Source organism: Danio rerio, chromosome 25, assembly GCF_049306965.1.
Source record: "Danio rerio strain Tuebingen ecotype United States chromosome 25, GRCz12tu, whole genome shotgun sequence".
In the NCBI taxonomy this organism is placed as follows: Eukaryota; Metazoa; Chordata; class Actinopteri; order Cypriniformes; family Danionidae; genus Danio; species Danio rerio.
This window is the reverse complement of record NC_133200.1, coordinates 36,339,019-36,357,500: the sequence shown is the minus strand read 5'-3', so window position 1 is coordinate 36,357,500 and position 18,482 is coordinate 36,339,019. Positions and strand designations below refer to the sequence as shown.

The 18,482-nt window shown below is 36.9% G+C and overlaps 1 protein-coding gene across 3 annotated transcripts in view; it reads right to left on the bottom strand.

Annotated features, from left to right (window-relative positions):
- roraa (RAR-related orphan receptor A, paralog a) overlaps positions 1-18,482 on the bottom strand; it is a 526,177-nt gene that overhangs the window by 116,177 nt on the left and 391,518 nt on the right. The window contains 1 exon segment of one of the 3 annotated variants that reach the window (NM_001110167.1): positions 5,669-5,772. The exons of the other annotated variants lie outside the window; for them this stretch is intronic. Coding sequence (NP_001103637.1) covers positions 5,669-5,699 — 31 coding nt within the window. The 5' untranslated portion in view covers positions 5,700-5,772. 3 annotated transcript variants of the gene reach the window in all.

The following is an 18,482-nucleotide window of genomic DNA, read 5'->3' as shown; positions in this document are numbered from 1 at the left end:
TTGAGAAAGAATCAAAACAATAAGTTTCAAAGCAATAATGACATCATATTTCTTACATACAATAAATTGGCATTTATTTCTGACAGTATACATACTAATCTGATAAATCTAAGCTTTAGTAGAAAAAGCTGAAGTAAAACCAAAACAAAATAAATATAGATATTTAAAGTACAATTACTCTGCTTATCTGTACAGATTTATCCAGAACTGTTGTACATTTTAGGTACCAGTAAATACATTAAAATTAAAAAATTCAATTAAAATTAAAATTAAATTAAAAAGTAATCCTTTACGTTTTCGGCGAAAAAGTAATTTAATTACTAGTTTAGTAATAGTAATTACTAGTTACTTTGAAACTCATTACATCCAACACTGGTCTAAGATTATGGATTTCTCCAGTCTCAAACGGCTCTATTTTCAGTATGTAAGCCTCTTCAGAACAACCCACACATGGGACCCGGGGGTCAGAGGCTATCGCATACACCTGCTTCAGCTCCACAACACACACACACACACACACACACAAACACACACACTTGCTTGTTCATAACCACACACACATACACACATTTTAACTGCTGCACGCATGCAAAAAAAGGCAAAACCCACAAGCAAGAAGCTCTCACTTTCAAATGAAGATATGATCAATCCGAACAAGATAAAAAAACATCACGTGTTTAAATGCACATCAAATTTTTGCATATTTTATTTGGGCAACAGCCATAAATACACCTTAGTGATGCATTTCATTGATTAATTACAAGGATACAAGGCCAACTTTACATTATCATACTCATGTCAATATACAAATCTGTGTCCTTGTAAACCACTAAAACTAGTACACACACACAATTTCAATCTCTGACTTTCAAATAAAGGTATAATCCATCCAAACACTCGAAGATCTGAAGAAGCTGAGAAAAAGTCACGTAAAATTGTTGCCTAAATATTTTGATCTAGCAATAGACATTAATACAGCTCAGTGATGCATTTTAATTAATAAGTTACAAGGACACAAGGCATGTGCACGTAAACCACATCAACACTGCAATACCCACGTCAATATACAAATCTGTGTCCTTGTAAATCACCAAAACCAGTAGCCTATACACACACACAAACAATTTCAAGCTCTCACTTTCAAATGAACGTTTGATCAATCCAAACACTCGAAGATCTGAGGAAGCTAAAAAAAAAGTCACGTAAAAATTGTTGCGTAAATATTTTGATCGCACAATAGACATTAATACTTAGCAATGCATTTTGATTAATAAATTACGAGGAAACAAGGCGTGTCGACATAAACCACCTCAACTTTGTTATACCAACGTCAATGAACAAATCTGTGTCCTTCAAACCACCAAAACCAGTAACCTACTGTATATACACACTAACAACGTCGAGCTCTCACTTTCAAATGAAGGTATGATCAATCCAAGCATTGGAAGATCTGAACAAGCTAAAAAAAAGTCACGTAAAAATAGTTGCGTAAACATTTTTATGGCACAACAGACGTAAATACAGTGCAGCGATGCATTTTGATTATTAGGTTACGAGGACACAAGGCATGTCCACATAAACAAACTCAATACCCACGTCAATATACAAACCTGTGTCCTTGTAAAACTACCGAAACCATTACACACACTCAAACTCGCACTTTGAAATGAAGGTTTGTTCAATCCAAACAAGCTATAAAAAAATCCTGTGCTTAAATGCACGTAAAAATTGTTGCATAAATAATTAAGATGGCGCAATTAGCATTAATACAGCTTAGCAATGCATTTTTTTTATTAATAAATTACGAGGACACAAGGCATGTCAAACTTTTAAATGAAGGTATGACCAATCCAAACACCCGAAGATCTGAAAAAGCTAAAAATAAGTCACGTAAATATTGTTGCGTAAATATTTTGATCGCGAAATAGGCATAAATACAGCTCAGCGATGCATTTTGATGAATAAATTACAAAGACACAAGGCATGTGCACATAAACCACCTCTGTATTAAAATACCTCAATATACAGTGTCCTTGTAAATTACCAAAACCATTACACACACTCAAACCACTCACTTTCAAATGAAGGTTTGATCAATCCAAACAAGCTATAAAAAACCCTGAGCTTAAATGCACGTAAAAAATTGGTGCATAAATATCTTGATGGCGCAATTAACATTAATACAGCTGAGCAATGCATTTTTTTTTATTAATAAATTACGAGGACAAAATGTCCACATAAAACACCTCTACATTGCAATACCCACGTCAATATACACATCTGTGTCCTTGTAAACCACCAAAACCAGTAACCTATACACACGCAAAAGATTTGAAGTTTTCACCTTTAAATTAATGTTGTATTGATCCAAACATTCGAAAATCTGAAGAAGCTAAAAAAAAAGTCACGTTAAAATTGTTGCAGAAATATTTTAGTCACACAAAAGATCTAAATATACCTTAACGATCCATTTTGACTATTAAATTACGAGGACACAAGGCGTGTGCACACAAACCACCTCTATTTTATAATATTGATGTGAATATACAAATCTGTGTCCTTGTAAACCACTAACACTAGTTAACACACACACACACACACACACACACACACACACACACACACTTTCAAAAAAAGCTATAATCAATCCAAACATCAAAAGATCTAAAGAAGCTAAAATAATCCCGTAAAAAAAGTGTTACAGAAATATTTAGTCGCACAATAGACATAAATACACCTCAGCGATGCATTTTGACTATTAAATTACGAGGACACAAGGCACGTAAACCACCTTTATATTATAATACTAATGATAATATACAAATCTGTGTGCTTGTAAACCACCAAAACCAATACACACCCTCAAGCTCTCACTTTCAAATGAAGGTTTGATCAATCCAAACAAGCTATAAAAAAAATGCGCTTAAATGCACGTAAAAATTGTTGCATAAATATTTTGATGACGCAATTAACATTAATACAGCTGAGCAATGCATTTAAAAAAAAAAATTATGAGGACACAAGGCATGTCCACATAAACCACCGCTACATTGCAATACCCACGTCAATATACACATCTATGTCCTTGTAAACCACCAAATCCAGTAGCCTATACACACACACAAACGATTTCAAGCTCTCACTTTTAAATAAAGGTTTGATCAATCCAAACACTCGAAGATCTGAAGAAGCTAAAAAAAAAGTCACGTTAAAATTGTTGCAGAAATATTTTAGCCACACAAAAGATCTAAATACACCTTAGCGAAGCATTTTGACTATTAAATTACGAGGACACAAGGCGTGTGCACACAAACCACCTCTATATTATAATATTGATGTCAATATACAAATCTGTGTCCTTGTAAACCACTAATACCAGTAAACACACACACACACACACACACACACACACACACACACACACACACACACACACACACACACACACTTTCAAATGAAGCTATGATCAATCCAAACATCAAAAGATCTAAAGAAGCTAAAATAATCCCGTAAAAAAAAGTGTTACAGAAATATTTAGTCGCACAATAGACATAAATACACCTCAGCGATGCTTTTTGACTATTAAATTACGAGGACACAAGGCACATAAACTACCTCTATATTATAATACTAATGATAATATACAAATCTGTGTGCTTGTAAACCACCAAAACCAATACACACCCTCAAGCTCTCACTTTCAAATGAAGGTTTGATCAATCCAAACAAGCTATAAAAAAATGCGCTTAAATGCACGTAAAAATTGTTGCATAAATATTTTGATGACGCAATTAACATTAATACAGCTGAGCAATGCATTTAAAAAAATAATAAAAATTACGAGGACACAAAGCATGTCCACATAAACCACCGCTACATTGCAATACCCACGTCAATATACAAATCTATGTCCTTGTAAACCACCAAATCCAGTAGCCTATACACACACACAAACGATTTCAAGCTCTCACTTTTAAATAAAGGTTTGATCAATCCAAACACTCGAAGATCTGAAGAAGCTTAAAAAAAAGTCACGTTAAAATTGTTGCAGAAATATTTTAGTCACACAAAAGATCTAAATATACCTTAACGATGCATTTTGACTATTAAATTACAAGGACACAAGGCGTGTGCACATAAATTATATTGATAATATTGATGTCAATATACAATTCTGTGTCCTTGTAAACCACTAACACTAGTTAACACACACACACACACACACACACACACACACACACACACACACACACACACACACACACACACACACACACACACACACACACACACACACACACTTTCAAAAAAAGCTATAATCAATCCAAACATCCAAAGACCTGAAGAAGCTAAAAAAAAATCACGTAAAAAAACAATTGTTGCAGAAATATTTCAGTCGCACAATAGACATAAATACACCTCAGCGATGCATTTTTAATATTAAATTACGAGGACACAAGGCACAAAAAACCACCTCTATATTAAAATACTCATGTCAATATACAAATCTGTGTCCTTGTAAACCACCAAAACCAGTACACACACTCAAGCTCTCACTTTTAAATGAAGGTTTGATCAATCCAGACACCCCTAAAGAAGCTAAAAAAAAAATAAAAATCCCCACGTGCTTAAATGCACATAATCAATATTTGATTTATTAATACAGCTTAGCGATGCATTCGAATGAACTCATTAATAGCTAACGCGTGCTATTTAACGACACAACTTCACTGTTTGTGGTAACGCGATAACAGCGAGTGCACGGGAGGTGAACTGGTCGAAAAGCTTTCAGTGGGAGATTCACCGAGAGGGAGCGTGTGTGTGTGTGTGTTACCGTCCGCTCAACACCCATTGCTTTTTCCACTCTCAACACCTCTCGCCTAATGCAGAATGACAGCTGTGTGTGGATGAAAAAAAAAAGAGAGGGGGGGGATATGTTGTTGCGCATGCATGGAGCGCTAATGGATCGGAGAGTGTTAATGTATTTGAAAGTGTACGTATACACTAGAAAAAGACTAGTGAGCATGCCGCTGATGAGGTGTAGTTTGGACCGGGTGGATTAGCAAGATCAACACCAATGGTGTGGCGCTCACCCCTGGTTATTCGTAGCCCCCCCCCCAAAAAAAATAGGTCAGTGGAACACGACAAATGCCAACGTCAACCCAAAATGATGGCACGTCCAGCGTCCTGACTCAAACTCTCCACAACCTCTTCGGCAGCACACACACACACACACACACACACACACACTAAATTGAGATCCTTAGTTCTTAGACTTTTGCTAGGTAAGTTAACCCCCCCCCCCCCCACACACCCCCTTAAATACAAAACGTAAAATATTAAAAATGAGTTGTGCAATCGCTAATAACAGCTCAGGAATTCTTCTTCTAATAAAATAAATCATCTTCTTTAACACTGAACTGCTTCAGAGCATACTTATCACTTCATTTCCTTGCAGAATGGGATGCCATAACACTTGCACAAGCCATCAACACTCACACACACACACACACACTCTCTCTCTCTCTCTTTACACAAGACGCTCAAACAGAGAGTTGGCTGACTATGAATAAAGCCCTTTTGCTGCTCGGCTCGCTTGCAAGAAAGGAAGTTTCCAAAAAGCCCCAGACAAATAAAAAAAAACCCCAGCTTGCTTCTCTCCTCTTACCTTTCATAGCTGAAATCACAAAATACATCATTAAGCTCGGCGGTCCATAGGCGCTGGGTGCTGCGAGTGCTAGCGCGGTGCAAGTCCACTGGCGTTTCAGCAGCAGCTGGCCAGCATAGCTCTGCCGCTCAGCTGCGCTCGCATGACCACACCAGAATCCATGTGACTCTGACATCAGTGCTCTCAGGCTGCTGGCTCCGCCCTGCTGGGCTGTGATTGGCAGAGGGGGGAGCCTATGAGAGGGGAGGGGGCAGAGCAGGGGGAAGGGGGTGTGTTCTTGTTCTAGTTAGACTGCAGTGGCTGTGAGCCGGGATGGATGTGTGAAAAAAAAAAAAGGGGGGGCCCGTCCGGGATGTCACTCTGTTTTTTTCTCTGTCTCTTGTGCTTCATCGCAGAACAAGAGAAAGTCAAAACAGAGGCACGACAACAAACGGTGTTTGAGTGTGTGTGTGTGTGTGTGTTTAATCATGAAGGGAGATTTACTGTGGGAATCAAAGAATGTAATAAAATATATAAAATAAAAAATAAAAAATATCAAATTAAAAAATATACAATAAAATCTATATATAAAATAAAATAAAAATGTAATTAAAAAAATAATACAATTAAATTGTATTAAAATTTAAAATATAAAATAAAAACATAAAATTATGTAAAATAAAAAAAATCTAAAATAAAATAAAATAAAAACTATACAAATAAATTAAATGAAATAAAAATAAAGAATAAATAAAATAATAAAAATAAAATACAATTCAATAAAATAAAATTAAATAAAGTAAAATAAAAAATGAAAAATGAAAATATAAAAAGAAAAATAAATAAATAAATAAATAAAAAAATAAAATAAAAGATATAAAATAAAATAAAAAAATACAGATTGATAAAATAAAATAAAAAAACAATACAATTAAATTAAATTAAAATAATTAAAAACAATAAATATTAAATAAAATAAAATATAAATTATAAAAAATATTTTCAAAAAATAAAATATAAAATTTTATATAAAATGTAAGAAAAAATTAAACTATTAAAATAAAGTAATTAACAAGAAACTAATTACTAAAAGCTTAAAATGTACAAAATACAATACAAAATGTGCGTTTTAACATTTAAATAAAGTCATTGCATTTACTGTAATTTAGTCATGTTACTTCATTCAAATGCTTAAGCATAAAACCATGCTATTAACAACCTAGAGTCAATGTATGACTTCAAAATGATAAATTTAATGAACATTATGACAAAACTATCTATAAACGTAGTTTATTTATACATCATGTTAATTAAAGCAAAGCTGCAATTTACAAAACAGGTCCCATGCTATACTATAAATATGTATGTTTAATAACTAATTATTAATAAACTGAATTAATATAATAAAATATATTAATTATAATCCGTCCCTTTATTAAATTAATTATTTTCACGTCAGATTTAATGTATTGTATGCATTTTTTAATTACACACTAAATATTCTTAAACATATATAAATTATTATATATAAACAAATTCTTAATAATAATAATAATATATATATTTAGTATTTAAAATATATTGAAAACATCCTAAATATGGGACCATGACAGTTAATAGTTATTAATATAAATAATGAAAACTGCATATATACAGTTTTTATTATTTATATTGAAAAAAATATGCAGAAGCTTACAATAACTGACTAACTAATCACATAAGTACAGTAGGCTTGGCTATTATTGCGTAATGTACTAACAACCCATTCATCACAGAGCCCAGAAAACGACATGCCAAGCCTAGTCAGTATTAAAGCAAGCTTATGTTATCATGCAAATAAACCAGGAGGGGCAGACAAAAAAAAGTCATGTTTTCCTTTTGTCTCGTCTCTGTAACGGCCGTCTCTCTCTTCCTGCGTGCTAATATTAGACAGGCAGATGAGGCTCCGAGCAACTCCAGATGTTTTAGGAGGGGGAATAAAAAGCGAGCGCGTGTTTCTGGCCATTCCTCTGACCTCCCTCCAGGAGACTGGTTTCATTTTCTTCTCTGCCCGCTGAGAGAGCCGTTCACTGGGGCGCTGAGCTCCAGAAGATTGCAGGAGAGAGAGACAGAGAGAGAGAGAGGGGGAGAGAGAGACTCATCCTGATCCCTCCGCCACACAGCGACTGTCTGATGAGCTCCACTATCTCTCCATCCTTTTCATTTTCCCCCTCTCTCTCTCTCCGTCTCTCTCTCTCTGTCTCTAATAATCTGCTCAAGCTGGCTGCTCATGATTCTGGTCTTAGAGAACTGGCTCCGGACACAAGCCAAAGCCAGCTCATAAATAAAGCCCCTGCGCTTTTCATCTCCACCCTGGACTAGAACGTGAGCCTGAGATATAGCAATATTTCAGTGCGAGAAAAGAGAGAAGAAAAATTCACAATACTGAAGTGAATTCTGTTGATACTGTTTTTATTATAATTATTATTATTATTATTGTTTTTTTATGTATTGTTATTTGTATTATTGTTAGCATTGTTGTTGTTGGGATAATAATAATAATAATAATAATAATAATAATTATTATTATTATTAATATTAATTTTAATATTATTATTAATATTAGTATTAGTATTGTTATTGTTATTATTATTATTAGTATTGTTGTTGTTGTTTTTTATTATTATTAATATTTTTATTGTTGTAGTTGTTGTTATTATTATTATTACTATTATTAATAGGTCTGTAAATTAATTATAGCTTAGATTAAAAAAAATGAAATAATCCTCAGATTCTTAACGATCAGATAGAAATTTTTTCAAATTTAAGATTATAATATTGCTTTCAGAAGTATCATCAGATCATATTTAGAGTAATAATAATAAAAAATATAATAAACGAGTACGATTCAAAATAAACTATTCAAAACTGCCATATTTAAGTTATAAATAGAAATAATAAAATATTAATGAACATTAAAATATGCATACATTTGTTTGAATGACATATTTACTTTTATTTTAACTTGTTGTTATGCTTATCTAAAAGTTTTGGAAAAACAGAAAATAAAAATATTAAACATTACCTTAAGTTTAAAACAACTAAAAAGTAACAAAAATTAAGCCATTAAAATAAAAATTGAAACTGAAATTTAAAATGCTTAATAAAATACAAGAAATTGATTGAAACTATTCATTTGACGCAAGTAAAAAAAAAAAAAAAACACGAACAAATCTAAAAATTGCAATAACACACACAAAAAGAAAATACAAAACAACAGCTAATCAAATATTTTTAATAATAAAAATGTTATTTATTTATTTATTTGTTGTGATTTATTTGTTTGTTTGTTTATTATGTCACATACAAATAATTGTAATGCTAACCATGATTTCCAATAGATCCAACCCAGGCTCAATCTAAAAACGTAACACTATGTTTATTTCTGGAGAGCTCCAAATACGTCCCAGGAGCTACGTTTTTTGCAGTCTTGTTTTCGCGAATCCACCAGGAGATGCTGTTTACGCTTTTTGAGATCTCAAATTTCACTCACAAGTGCCATTCGCGCCTGTGTTCTAATGTAAATCCATGAGAGGCTATTGTCAACCGACTGACTCACTGACCCACTCTCCTCCTTTCCTAAACCCAACCAATAGTGTTTTCAAAAGCACAGATTGACCCGCTTCCCTAAATCAAACCGACAACTGTAAAAAGCAATCCAAAAAAAGAAAAGCCCTCGCCACGTTTTAACCACGTTTTAACTTTTAACCACGTTTTCAGTGTTTACCACATTCTCACCCAGTTGTTTACTTTATTTTTGGCTTCTGTTTTTATCTTATCTGCTTTCTGGAACCGTTCTTCGCCAGACTCAAAGCCCATCATCGTGGTACAGTCCGTCGAAGTACAGGGCAAGCCACTGGACAAACTAGTGGGAAAGTCATCAATACAGAGGTAAACAGCAGCAGGTAAGCTCGTTTTAAAGACAAAATTGAGCCATACGTACTTCTGGCTACATAATTCGCGATATCCAGAAATGTATACAGGGCGATGTTTTCAGAATGTGCCTATGTTGATTAGATATCTCTATAGTTGGTAAATTGCAATTAGCCAAACAAATGAATGAATGAATGAATGAACGAACGAACGAACGAATGAACGAACGAACGAAAGAACGAACGAACGAACGAACGAACGAACAAACAAGATTACATCAAAATTTTATATGAATTTTCTGAAAGCTGTATTGGGAACTTATCAATTAGGTGGTTTCTGTTGCATGCGTTGAATAAAATCAATCAAATATAATAGCTTAATACAATTCAAAATATAATGTTAATAAAATTATTGCTTTATTACTATACTATTTCTATATTATGTAGCATTTTTAAATGCTGCTGTGTGTGTGTGAAAAAGCATGTGAAAACGCCCAGTTTACCCGAACGGCTCTGGTTGCTATGCTAATTTAACACAAAATGAGCAGGAATAACTGCGCTGTGAATCCCCTGAATAAAAAATGCAAATACGCACTCCGCACCTGATGCCATAAATCTCCGAAATTACCGTCTGATCACGACCTCTTGTGTGATCCATTAGAGGCCGCGAAAATAAATTAACTCATGTTATGTCAACACTAATCCGTCAACGGTCTCCGCTTAATAAGCGAAATATAATTTCCCCTCCATGATTATCAAATGAGGTGTATCATAGCTGAAAATTAGCCACGTCGAGGCAGCCGAACTTGCATTAGCCACTGTGGAGCTAGTTTGGCTTGTGTCACGCTGTGCTGTTAGCATTAGTGTTAGCGGTGGGCTGCTTTGCCTCTATTAGCTGCTGTGTTTTTGTCCGCGTGGTGCTCTGCGCTCTTTGGATGAGTCAGTCAGTCAGTAAGGTTAAACTGCTTTGCTGTTGTGAGATACTTGTGGTCGGGAGGTAAGCAGCAGTGCTGTGGTTAGAGAAGACTGCTGAGAGAAAGGGTTTCAAAACAGCGTGCTGTAGCCTCTGGGCAGCGCAGTTCAGACACACACACACACGTGCGTACGTGGAGCGGAAAAAAGCCTACATGTGCACTCGCATGCAGAAACTAGCACTGAGTGTTTTAGTCTTCCTAAACCATCAGATCTTGATGCGATAACTCAAGGTTAGACTACAAACGTGTTATCAGTAATGGTGAAAAACGATGTTTGTGGCTTCTGACAGTGGAACGTTTGTCTCGTGTGAGTGTTTTCAGTCTTGAGCAGATCAAACAACGAACTTCTCAACTTTGCCTTTACAGTATCACATGACATAACCACTCATTATACAGCCAACGAGTGTCAGACAAGAACAAGATTTGCAAATGCATTGCTTTCTACAAATGCTAGTCATGGGTCATTTATTTATCTTCGGCTTAGTTCCTGGCTAACGATTCCGGCATATGTTTTACGCAGCGGATGCCATTCCATTCCAACTCAGTACTGGGAAACACCCATACACTCTCGCATTCACACATGTACTCATCCGCTTTTAGTTCATCCAATTCCCCTAGCGCATGTCTTTGGACTGTGGGGCAAACTGTAGCACCTAGAGAAGGGGTCTCAAACTCAATTTACCTGGAGGCCGAGTCTGGGTGAGGCTGGGCTGCATCAGGTTTTCCACAAGAAATTAATTATATTATTAATTAGTATATATTTTTTATATTATTATTTAATTATTATTATTTATTTAATTGGTTTATTTTTTCATCTTTTGTGTTGAAAAAATAAAAAAGAGATTTAAGAAAAATAAAGAAAAATAAGATGAAAAATAAACAAATTAAAAATAATAAGAAAATAAATTAATCAGTAATAAATAATAATAATAATATTAATAATAATAATAATGAGCGACGCAGTGGCACAGTAGGTAGTGCTGTCGGCTCACAGCAAGCAGGTAGTTGGTTCGAGCCTCGGATGGGACAGTTGGCATTTCTGTGTGGAGTTTGCATGTTCTCCCTGCGTTCGCATGGGTGCGGGGTGCTCCGGTTTCCCCAACAGTCTAAAGACATGCGGTACAGGTGAATTGGGTAAGCTAAATTGTCCATAGTGTATGAGTGTGATTGAGTGTGTGTGTGGATGTTTCCCAGAGATGGGTTGCGGGCGGAAGGGCATCTGCTGAGTAAAACATATGCTGGATAAGTTGGTGGTTCATTCCGCTGTGGTGACCCTGGATTAATAAAGGGACTAAGTCGAAAATAATATGAATTAATGAAAGAATTAATAATAATAATAATAATAATAATAAGAAGAAGAAGATTTACAGTTATTCGCCGTGTTGTTGCTACAGGTAAAAAGAAGCAACACTGTGTTGTTGTCATTTGTTTTGACTACTTTTACATCATATAGAAATCAATGTATTTATAGACATAGATTCATATAGAAAACAATGTATTTATTCTGTGAGGCAATGCAAATACAATGCTAGAAGAGCGATGCAAATGACCCACAAATAACGGTGCGACTCTATAATTGGTCCGGGTTATATGTATATGTGACTGCAGACAACTACAATAGGCTGCAGAGTTCCTTACTTTTTTTTTTTCCCGCCGCGGACGCATCGCTTTGATTTCTTCTCTGCTCACTGCGCGCACACAATAACCACCAACCAATGAGAGAGATCGTAAATGCAAGAAAGATGATTTGCTGTAAATATTGTTCAGGACTAATAGTTAAACAAGAATTTGGCTTTGAGCGTGCACACACAATCCACACAGCATTCACTGCACTCAATTTCTATCTCACACACACAAACACACACACACACACACATGCAGGTATTCACTGCGCACAAGTTAATGCCGTATCAATTAAAATAAATACCAGAAAGAAAAATCCAAATATCTGACAGTTCCTAGAACAGGATCTGGTGATCTGTTGAATTGTTTTATCAGATTGTCCTACCTCCTGTTCAAAAAGTAGGTACCTGTAGCTACCTGTAGAACCATTCAAATACAGTGTTGGTAGCACAATCTGATGGGTAGGAGAAAATGTCAGGACACCGGCAAGACCCAGCTCAAATTAAGCACTGATTTATACTATAGTTCGCGAGTTTGAGACCCCTTACCTAGAGGAAACCCATGCGAGCACTGGGAAAACATGCAAACTCCACACAGAAATGCTAAGTGTAAGGCATCATTGAGGCTAGTGAGGCATGTCAAATCAGACTCCATCATTTCCTAACACGTTCGTGACCACTCACTGGAGACTTTTCGCGGTCTTTGAGGTGCCAGAAATCAAACTGTGAAGAACTGCAACAATCGACGGAGGAATTAAGGGGTGTTGATAAGAACAGCTGCCACCATACAGGCCTCGTCTTCTCCACTCCTTGCCCTGGAATGCATTTCTCTTCCTTTGAAACCCGGCTTTCCCAAACTCGAAACCAAGTCCTGTGGAGACTGACGGGAGTCTCCGAAGACGCTGCCTATTTTCAGGCAATGAATTGATTGAATTGCTTTGTTCAATCACAGCAGTAACCCAACCCAGTGACCGTGAATTGGTAAGTAGGACACATTCCTGGATCAAAATCCTTACTGGTCCTGGTACAACCTTCTAATCAACCGATCAGCTAAAGAGGTTATGATAAGGGTTAGGGGTCAAGGGCTTGATCTAAATTCCTTTAAATTTAGAGTTTCAGGTTGAGATTTGGGCAGGAGCCTTTGAGAGGAAAGTTGTTAGTCCGGGATGTGTTTTACTTTACAAATAAAGGTAAAGCAATTAATCTAATAATAATAAAAAAATCCAGCCACCTTAATTCTGCAAAGCAAGCAGAGGCATCTTAAGGTGGGAAATGGGAAGTGCATAAGACCCAAAGGCTTGGATGGGCCCATAATGAAACCTGTGAGGAATGCTTTTACTATAATATTTACTGAGAAGAATTGGATTGCACAAGTAGGACATGTTCCTAGATCAAAATCCTTTCATGGTCCTGGTAAAACTTTCTAATCAACTGACCAGGCAAAAAGTTATGGGTCAAGGGTTTGATTTAAATTTCTTTAAATGATGAGTTTCAGGTTCGGATTTGGGCAGGATCCTTTGAAAGGAAAGTTGGTCCAGGATGTGGACCAACTTTAAAACCTTGCAAACAACCAATCAGGATAAGGATTAGGGGTCAAGGGCTTGATCTAAATTCTAAATAAGAGTTTCATGTTGGGATTTGGGCTGGAGCCTTTGAGAGGAAAGGTCCGATATGTGTTTTACTTTACAAATCAAGGTAAAGCAATGAATCTAATATGAAAGTCCAGCTACATTGATTCTGCAAAGCAAGCAGAGGCATCTCAAGGGGGAAATGGGAAGTGTATAAGACCCAAAGGCATGCATGGGGCCATAATGAAATCTGGGAGGAAGGTTTAATTGTAATGTTGACTGAGAAGAATTGGATTGCACAAGTAAGACATGTTCCTAGGTCAAAATCCTTTCATGGTCCTGGTAAAACTTTCTAATCAACTGACCAGGCAAAAAGTTATGGGTCAAGGGTTTGATTTAAATTTCTTTAAATGATGAGTTTCAGGTTCGGATTTGGGCAGGATCCTTTGAAAGGAAAGTTGGTCCAGGATGTGTTTTACTTTACAAATCAAGGTAAAGCAATGCATCTAATGTTAAAATCCAGCTACCTTGAGTCTGCGAAGCAAGCAGAGGCATCTCAAGGGGAAAATGGGAAGTGTATAAGACCCAGAGGCATGGATGGGCCCACAATGAAATCTAGGAGGAAGGTTTAATTATAATGTTTACTGAGAAGAATTGGATTGCACAAGTAGAACATGTTCCTACATCAAAGTCCTTTCATGGTCCTGGTAAAACCTTCTAAGTGCTTAAACAGAATTTCTTAAAATTGTCAGCTTGCTTCAGACGTGTAAGTTGGGTTTTAGCCAAGGAATATTCGAGAGGATGATTTACTTGACAAAATCAATGTGACCAAATTAACCTAACCCTAAATCCAACCACCTTGATTCTCAAGAATGCATGGGCAGAACGGAAAGTGCATAAGGAACAAGATGCTAGGATCTGCCAACAATGAAATCTGGGAGGTAGGTTTGTAATGTCTGTTGAGATGAATTGCATTGCACATATTACTTTACCCAGAAACAAATGCAATGTTTCAACTGAGGGGTCCAGAGTCGAAAACTGCATACATGTACGGCCCAGAATCGCAAGCAGTTCTTCTTCAAACAATATTTGAGCCTTGATCAACATGTTTTAATCCCAATTCTTAACACTTTCCAGCACTGTACATACACCTAGTGTAAAATCAAAAGGGTTTTAATAAGAAGGAAGCCTGGTTGTCTGAACTAGACATGAACAGCTAACCATCCCTGAAATCCAGTTGGTTCATTAGGATGTTGTTCCAGGAACATGCTCTGCTAAGGAAACAAGACTTCCTCTAAAACCAGAGAGCTGAGGTTACTCGACAAGAAGATTGTTCCAGGAACAACAAAATAAGCTGATCCAATATCATGTGCCAATTTTAAAAATCATGTACAACAGTGTACAATTGTTGTTTACACCACCTTCCGTGTGCCATTTTGCCGAGAGCATAGCTACAATCCAATCAGGTACTTCACAAAGCCTTATTTAAGAACCCTAACCCAACAATGCAATATTCTTACCAACTTCTTATCTCAAATATTGCCTCAGCTCCTCCCCGGAGCTGCCCATTGAGGGCCGAAGGTGAGCTCTGTCAATCTCGATTTCCTGGTAAACACAGCAGCTCTAGTCAAGTGTCTGGCTCTCCACCTCCTGATTAATTCAAGCAAATGTATTTATTGTAAACAACCCCTGTGGGATGGAATTCAATTGAGAGGGGACGCAGAGCATCCACTGGTGCCCCCGAGGAGCCAGGCGGAGGACTGCAGCCGATAATGGGCTCATTAGCAGTCTGTCAGTAGCATCCCACGCACGGGCAGAACAGCAGCTGATCCTCTATCCTCTTTAACTCCTGCCTCTCCTCCACGCTGAAACCACAGCTCCACCGAGGGAGCGAGTTCACTTTAATGCAACACATAGCGTGTAATTGAACAGAACAAGAGCTCTAAATCGAACCATTTACAGACCCCTCATCTGTGTGTAAAACCCTTCATCAGCACATTATGTGCAAGGTAAAAGCTTGTTTTGTAGTGATTCAAAATGTATATTTTTCTACATCTATGAAATTACTTTTTTTTTTTTTAGACATAAAAGAAGCATCGTTTATTCCCCAGTACAGTATTTAATAAAAATGGAGAAATCTTTAAGCTGAATAACAAGCTAAAGCATAACTTGTTGATTAAACAGCAAGGAATGGAGTAACAATTGCAGTTATTTTCAGTGTGGTTGATATGAATTTTTTGATTCCATTGGCTATATTTCCATCAAAAGACACAGATTAAACCAACCCGGGCTCATTGTGGAAACGTAGTCCAGCGGATGTTTCTGGAGACCGCGGAATACGTCCCGGCGGGTACGTACGGCTGCAGTTTTTGTTTTTGCGAATCGGCGAGAGGCCGCTGTTGTGCGCTTTTTCGCGTCTTAGATGCCTCTCGCGAGTGCGGTTCGCACCCGCGCTGTTCTCGCGTGAACCCGCCAGAAGCCGCTGTCCGACTGACCGGAAGATTGACCGGCCAATCGGCGGACCCGCCCTCCTCCTTCCCTGAACCCAACCAATCTTACCCGCTCGCTCACTTCCCAAAACCCGAGCAACAGTTTACAAAAGCCTATCTAAAAAAATAAAAGCCCTGATTTTTTTTCTACCTCGTTTTCGGATTCGAAACCGGTCGCCGTGGTTGACTCCTCTCTGCATCACGAGCCTGCCGACGTACACAATGAGCTGAGTGGACAAACGAGTTGCAGCGGGGAAGCCCTCCACAAGGAGGTAAGCGGTCGACCGGCAAGCGCGAAAGGGAACGGTGTCACACCGCCCCGCAGCAATCACTTGAAAAAAATAAACGCGGCCGTATATACCTTCTGTCTCCAGAAACGTCCGCGGGACTACGTTTTCAGAATGAGTTTGGGTTGGATTAAACATTCAAAACTGGTAAGTTGCAATTAAAAAATATTTGCAAAATTGCACAGTGTCCATCCGATGAATCCAAAAGGCAAAAGTGGCACATTTTGGATAAACTAGTGCCAAAAATCAAAGAGATAAATGGAATTTACTGTGGTAGGAGAAGCCACCAAGGGCCTCGTTTCGTATGTAATAAATTACTTGCGCTTCAGAAGAGGAAGCCGAAATGCAATAAAATTAAATAAATAAATAAAACAATTGTTCATTAATCATAATCAAGATAAAATGTTCAATTAATTAAGATTTTAGGCTGAATCGCCCAGCCCTAGTACCCAAATTAAACATTAGATTTTGGAAAACCGATTTAAATTTAGCAGGAATGGTCAGGTCAGGTAGAAAATTATTTTAAGCATTCTGAGGTTGAACAAAGACTTAATACAGCCCGATCTCACAAGGAAACGTAAGTATTTTAAGTTTTGTCAGTTTCGTGGCTAATTTGTACAAATTCAGTCGTATGAAAATGTACGATTTTAAAAAGGAAGCGTGGCACCTAACCCCACCCCTAACCCCAACCGTCATTGGATGATGAGCAAACCATACTAAATTGTAAGAATTAGATCGTACGAATTCATACGAAATAGCCACTTAATCAAAAAGTTACGAGTTACCTGAGATTGCGTTGGAATATACAGTGAGACATTTGGGTGCGGACTAAAACCGTTCGGGAGCGGGACTATAAAAACAGTCCCGCACAGACCTCTAACGCAGATGCTCAAGACAGTTCTGAAAGTAATAATGCTGAATCACTTTGATGATGGACTTTGGCTGAGGGATTTTAGAATGATTAAAACATTTCAGATGTGTTGCATGATCATTTAAAAGAAAAAAAAATCACTTTAAGCAAATGCTCAACTTTATTTGGTAAACGTGTTTCCATTGTAATATATGCATATTTTTCTTATCGGATAAAAAGTTTATCATACTCAGATTTTTTTATGCGCATTTTGAAAATGTATAAATATCTTGGAACTCCTATTAAGCATTTTTAACGCAATATTACAAAATGTGCATAAAATTAGGTGGACGGAAACATCAGCCTGATCTCTAGAGGAAACCTAACTACGTTTTGTCAGAATAGAGGTTAATTTGTACAAATTCAGTTAGTACAAATTCAGTCTTATGGAAATGTACGATATTTGCCACCAAACCGCACACCTAAACCCAACTATCATTGTGGAATGAGCAAAGCGTACTAAAATGCACATACAAATTCAATTGAGCCCCCTAATCAAAAAGTTATGGATTTGTTGTGAGATACATTGGAAACAAACCTACTTGTTAGTTGTTGTTGGCCGGACTCCTTGTTTCAAGACATAAACCTTTAAAACAAAAGTGTTTAAAATGCCAAAGTGTGCCTGAGCATTTGAAGACCCACTAAGACCTTGATTCTGGTGTGTTTAATTGGAGTCTTCAGGATAATGGCTTTAACCAATACCCCCTTTCCAACCCCCCCACCCCCGAATAAACCTAGAAACAAGAAGAGGATGACGGTCTTACTGAGATAGATGCCTCATATGTGACAAGATTCTATCTAGAGCTCACAGTAAGGAGCTAATATCAGTCTATCAACAACAAGATCACCAGATAGAGGCCAAAGCTACTGCTTTATCTGGATTAAGCTGAGAGTTTCTGTTACGGACCACCTTGACGGGAGCAACTGCAGATGCATCACAGAACTGGCACTTTCTCGAGGTAATGGCGAAAGTGACACAGCAGCCAGTTTCAGACCATTACTGAATTAACAAGTCCCTCCTAAACACACGCCAGGAACCTCAATATGGATCAGTTTAATATATACACCAAAGAG